The 5,989-nt window shown below is 45.4% G+C and overlaps 1 protein-coding gene across 1 annotated transcript in view; it reads right to left on the bottom strand.

The window, feature by feature from the left end:
- CLDN1 (claudin 1) overlaps positions 1-4,702 on the bottom strand; it is a 14,756-nt gene extending 10,054 nt beyond the window's left edge. Inside the window, exon 1 of the mRNA XM_004713402.2 lies at positions 4,344-4,702. Within this exon, the coding sequence (XP_004713459.1) occupies positions 4,344-4,566 (223 nt within the window). The 5' untranslated portion in view covers positions 4,567-4,702. The remainder of the gene's footprint in view (positions 1-4,343) is intronic.
- Between the last annotated feature and the right edge of the window lie 1,287 nt (positions 4,703-5,989).

Here is a 5,989-nt window from a genome sequence, read left to right as displayed (position 1 = left end):
CCTTCTATGATTCTTTCGTTCCCAGATCTCTCTATAATAGAAGATCTCCTCCCTACAACTACAATGGTCGACCGAGCCTCTGGTTAGCAAACAGTCCAAATGTTACACTATTATTTTTCATTACTATTCAGCAGTAAACCGAGAAGGCAGTCTTTTAATTATACTTGGCTAGACTGATAATCTTGAGATTAAAGACCCCCTAAGGAGTTCTCATACTTTCAGACCAAAATTATAATTAAAAACGAAACACAGAGACACACACACACAAACTTACAAAGATCTTTACTTATAAAACAAGAACTAAGTTAGACATTATTGATCTATACCAGATTAATCAACATCAGTGTAGAAAGACAAGCAGAGCCAAGTAGGTAGGACTTTTTTTTCCCTTTTCTTTAACATCTTGATACTCAAGCTGGGGAATATCCTGTAAATATCTGTCAGTGTTGATACCTTTTTACTGACCATATTATAATTCTGCATATTACTTGCCATAAACAAAAGAGAATTTCTATAGCCTCAGCAGTTACGTAATAAATCTTGGGGAAATAAATTAAATATTGATTGACTAGAACACACATCCTCTCTTCTCCACAATAAAATAAGCTTGCCAGAGTCATAGAATTATACTCCCATGACTTTTTAACCCATTAAACCTTACACTTGAACCAAGGTAAAAATTTCTCCACTATCCTCATCATCAGCATCTCCATTTTGTTGGCTCATTACCTTTTATTGGTGGTCCTTGGGTCTGACCCCAGAAGACTAGCACCACACCAATAGCTGAAGTGGACTGGGATTATGAAGCACTTATTTAACCTAGCTTTTCCCTACCTGTTTTTGTTTCTTAGAGCAATTGTCCCATGACTAAATGTACCCCTTTGTGATTACTTCTGTCTCATTTGTTCATAACTGTAATGAAAGAAATCTAAGTTCTGTTGTTTCCCCCCTTTTCCTTCAATCTGTGAAGTTAGTCATTTAGGAGGCCATGATGAAAATGAACGTACAAGTCACTTTGGTCCAAAAACAAGCTTGGCTCACCTGTGTTGAATAGGTGAATGAATCATGGACTTACCTCTCCACTCCTCCCACTCTGCCCTAGTTTATAAGGTGGGAAAATAGAGCTCAGTGAGGTCAGTTGACTTATCTCTACATATACAGCTAGAAAGTTCAAAACCGGTTAAGAGCAGAGATCTTCTGATTTCAATCCTTGATTTCTGTTTCAACTTCCATCATTCCAAGAGTCAGAACTAAGCATGGCCACCTGACTGCCCTCCATGCAGCAGGAGTAATGCCCTCTGGGGCAGCACAAGTGGGTGTCTGCCTCTCTACTTGCTTATGCTCCAAAGACTGCCCAAGTCGGTGATTTGGTCTCCCTGATTGAGCCTGACATCATGGTGAGAGTGCGGGGAAACCTCAAGGACAACCAATACTCATTATGCACGCCTACACACATGTAGATTCACGCAGAGCAAGTTTAACAGGCTGGGGAGCTTATAAACAAATTACAGAATCTCAGAAGTAGATGAGACTTTGAGAGAGTCTAGCCTAACCTTCCATTTGTCTGGTGCTTGGATCTTCCCCACAGCATTCCTACAATATGGTTAGTCATTCTCTGCTTGAACAACTCCCACTAGCCAGCCTCTAAGAGTAGGCTAATCTTTGGACAGCTGTAGCTATAAAAGTGCAGCACAAGAAGAAATTAACTAAGCACCCAGAGTACACAGTACCTTCTCAAAAGTTTGAGAATTGGATCCCAACAAGGAAAATGGTAAGCTTATAAATGCTCAGCAAACATCACATGCTTCAGGTGAAACAGAATATTGCAGCTACAATATTCACTGTAATATTTGTTTTCCCAAGACGTGTCTCTAGTATATTTTTCATAAATTGTTGTTTAAGCCACACCTAAAGGGATCCTACTCTATCTTATTTGCCACACTGCTTCAGTATAGTCTAACCCACAGACATTTTATGAAGGTTCTATGTTTGTCACAACTGATGGTAGTTAGAACAGAGGACGGAGGGATTTATATTTTTCCCAGTTATACTGTCTCTGTAAAATACCAAGTGGGGTCCAGTAGGAAGGTCCACATTCAGGAAACTTACAGCCTAGCATTTCATCTAAAAGCATATCTTTTTCATCTTTGTCACCTCTATATATCCCAGAATTATACCCAAACCAGCCAATGAATCATCACCCCAGGTGGCTACATCTGGTGGACTTGAACAGGTGAGGAAATGGCAACACGTTCTCTGAGCTTCATCCAAAGGCATCCAGTGACTCATTGGTTTAGGGGAGAGATACTGTGAGTCAAACCTCCCTCTTCTGGGAATCAGTTTTGTGAGAAAACCTTTAGCCCCATCTTGGATAAGTTCTGGCTTAACCAAAATAAAAACAGTATTCTGATCTGGAGGAAACGAAAGTGGGGTGGGGGTGGAATCAAACCCATGAGGAAAAAATTGCCAAAGTACAAAGTATGTGTAGGAGGGGGTGTGGCATAGTTCTACCATTAAAGCAATGAAAACTGTGATAACTTAATCATTAGGAAAAAATAAAGCATGAAACCCATTGTCATGTGTAGGGACAGTCTGTTTGAGTATTTATGATATAGATAAATCTGACCCCACAAGGTCCTAGAAAGCTAAAGGAAAACCTCTGAAACTGGATGAAAGTAAATAATTTTAACCAAGGGAATAAAACTATCAGACTTCTCTGGATCTCTTTTCGAACCTTCTGTCTGCCAATACCCCAACATAGTACCAGAATGTATAGTCTCTGACATCATCTCTGGGGAAACTCTATGATTATTTCACTGTTAGAGTAAACACAACACACCAGGGCAATAAGTGACACATAATGACTAAAATCATAGATGCTTTTTCTTGGTATTAAGGGATTCCCATATGAAATATTTTGAAAAAGCAGAAATGACAACACTCAAAATCTCGCATAGAGAATGATCGAATTCCACAGGTGTTTAGAGTCAGAATACCTGTTTTACAACTTGAAACTATATGGCCTTTTACAAAACCCCCTGTGCGATTGAAAGGTGCTCCTCTGTAGGACATGGACACACACTTAAGAGCAGTTGTCCTGCAGGCTCACCTGCAGGGGAGTTTGAGGCTCACATCCCCCTTTGGACACAGGGAGCTGCCAGTGGCAGAGAGGGCACTGCTTGTTTACATAAGCAAAGACCAAGGACACTTTTCAAGTTAATTAAGGACCATAACAGATACTCAGTGCGTGAAAAACCATTACCTAATTAAGTAGGAATTTAATGACTTTCTAGAACTGGCATACACAAAAATGTGGTCTTAAAATGGGGAAAAAAATGTTTTAAATTTTGTGATCCTTCTCCACATCACCCTCAGATATGGCACTTTATGTAGCCTTTCCCGGATCGACAGAGGTGAGAAGAGAAACCCCACCAGAGAAATCCCTTCATGGGGGAAAGAAAGTTTGGAAAGCAGCTGCTCCCCTCATCTCTCACTGCCTTCCTCCTTCCTCCTCTGGCTGACCTTTGCCTTCCCCACCTGTGTCTCCTGTGCTCCATTTTGCTTCAGCACCATCATTCAGCCTTTCAAAGAGAAGTGCGAGAGGACCTTTCCTTGTTTCCACCTGCTATCCACCTTCTCTTTCTAAATTAAAAATGCCCCACCTCCTTGCTTAAAAGTAAACGTTTTGGGGGAACGAGGCTTCCTCAAGCTTGGAAGAGGATGCATAGGGGTGTGCCCACCCTTCCTGGATTTTAGAAATCAGGAGCAGAATCAAGTTAATAACCCACAAGAGTAAGTGGGAGAAATGAAGATGGGGTCCAGCCAGTAGAATGTGACTTTTTACTATGAAAAGTCATGGGAAAAATAACTTTTGAAAATGGTTTAGAGCTTGTTCGTTTTTCAATTACCATGAATATTTTGGGATCATCTAATTATACAAACTTGCAGCTCCCAACATTTCAAGGTACGCTCTTCTCTCTCGCAACCTACTGCTCTTTCTTTTACACACAACGCCCAGCCTGAGTTGCACTTGGAGTTTGCCCTTCAGGCTCTCAATCTCCTGGGGTCCTCAGAGGATGAAAGGAGGACGCCACACCTAGAGGGGGAGAACTGACCCCAGAGGCCTTGAGGCCAAACTAGGGGTTCAGGCCTCGGCCCCCCTTCTCCAAAGCCAGTGTCTTCCCTGTTTTCTCACCACAAAGCATGTGATCAATTGACGGGGAGTCACATAATCGCACACTCCACTGCAGAATCCGTCCAAGGCACACCAGTGTAGCCTGGACACGGGATTGAGGGGGTTTCTGCGTTGTGGAGGTGGGGTTGGGGGGGGGGGGCGCACTTACTGGGCAAGTTCAGCAAGGAGTCGAAAACTTTGCACTGGATCTGCCCAGTGCTCTGGGACACGCAGGACATCCACAGCCCCTCGTACATGGCTTGAGCGGTCACGATGTTGTCGCCGGCGTAGGAGTGAATCTTCCACTGGGGCAGCGCGACGCTGACGATGGCGCCAATCCAGCCCAGGAAGGCCAGGATGAAGCCCAGCAGCTGCAGCCCCGCGTTGGCCATGGCAGCACAGGCTCCTGGGGGGCAGGTGCAGAAGCGGGGAGTTGGTCCGCGGGCGCCCGGCCCCGAGGTGAGGCAGCGCTCCTAGAGCAGCTCTGACAAGGACTGATGCTCTCGGCCCTGCCGCCGGCGACAGTGCGGGTCTGAGTCCGGCGGGCAGCGCGGTCGGATCCAGGCTGGACGCGGGATGCTCGCGCTCGCTCCGCTCTCTCCGGGACTGAGACGCCCGGCCGTGGGCGCTGCGCTTTAAAGCGGCCCCGCCCCGTCGGGCCGGGGCGCCTCCCACGCCCCCGGCGGCTCTGCCGGTCGCGCGTCCCGGGCGGGCAGGGACCGGGCTGCCCAGTGGCAGGCGGGGGGGGACCGCGCGGCGCGGACCGTGGCGCGGCCGCTGCGCTGGCTCCTCCTGGTTTCCCCTGGGCGTATTTACACTACCCGTGCACTCCTTCAATCCACGTTTATTACACAACACAAACTCTGCCTCGCAGAGAGGCGAAAAACAAGGACTCCAAGAACGCCCGCCAAACTTCTATTTTAGAGTCTACTTAAAATGAATTTTCTATGGGCCTTCCCGCCCCCCCCTCCACGCTCCTCTGCCTGCCTGTGCTATTCGGCTTTCTTCCTCTCCTTTGCTCCTTTTTCCTCTTATTTCCTTCGTTCTCAAAATCTTGTGTTCATATCTCTCTTCGAGAGCCATCACAATATGTTTTATAGGTTAGGACAATGAGATCCATAGAAGAAAGTGATTTTCATAAAGTCATACGGCAAATTGGAGCATATCACGGACTTGCATCTCTGTTTCTACGACATCTTAAATTGACCCCAAAGGTAGGCATCTCCATCTGTCCTGAAGATTATGAAAATGCAGGCCGAACCCTGGTTTTCCCTAAAATACTTGCGTTTATAGTACAACTTCCTAGTCACAGGGACATGTCCTGTGATCCCGCCCCCCCCACCCCGCAAAGGCGAATTTACTAATGAATTAACAGAATTCATTCAAAGGGCGGTTATCTTTAAAAACCTATCCCCTGGTATTAGGAGGTCTGGGCTGAGATTTTGGGAATCTGGGTTCTGGCTTATCTTTTTGCAATAACTAGCTCTGGCATTCCCTCGGGTTTTGATCTCCGCCAGCCTTTAATTTCCCTGCCTGGGTCTCTCTTACTCAGAAGTGCTGCTGTGGTTGGAAATAATGAAAACGTTTTTCTATTTTTTTAATGTGTGAGCATGGTGCGAGAAGAGATTTCTGTGGTTTTGGTGCAAACGCAAACATCGTAGAGGAAGAATAAACATTCTAAGGAGAAAGCAAGTTCTCTCCCCAATATCTACTATGAGAGCTGCCAGTTTCTGACACCAGGGTAAAAAAAATAAGTTCAAAGTGTGAATGAGAGGAATGAACACCCATCCTACAGCCCTCACCTTCACCTGCCTC

Source organism: Echinops telfairi, unplaced genomic scaffold (genome assembly GCF_000313985.2).
Source record: "Echinops telfairi isolate 266 unplaced genomic scaffold, ASM31398v2 ScPeMD7_7407;HRSCAF=8445, whole genome shotgun sequence".
NCBI classification, from domain to species: domain Eukaryota; kingdom Metazoa; phylum Chordata; class Mammalia; order Afrosoricida; family Tenrecidae; genus Echinops; species Echinops telfairi.
This window is presented reverse-complemented; position numbering and strand designations above follow the sequence as displayed.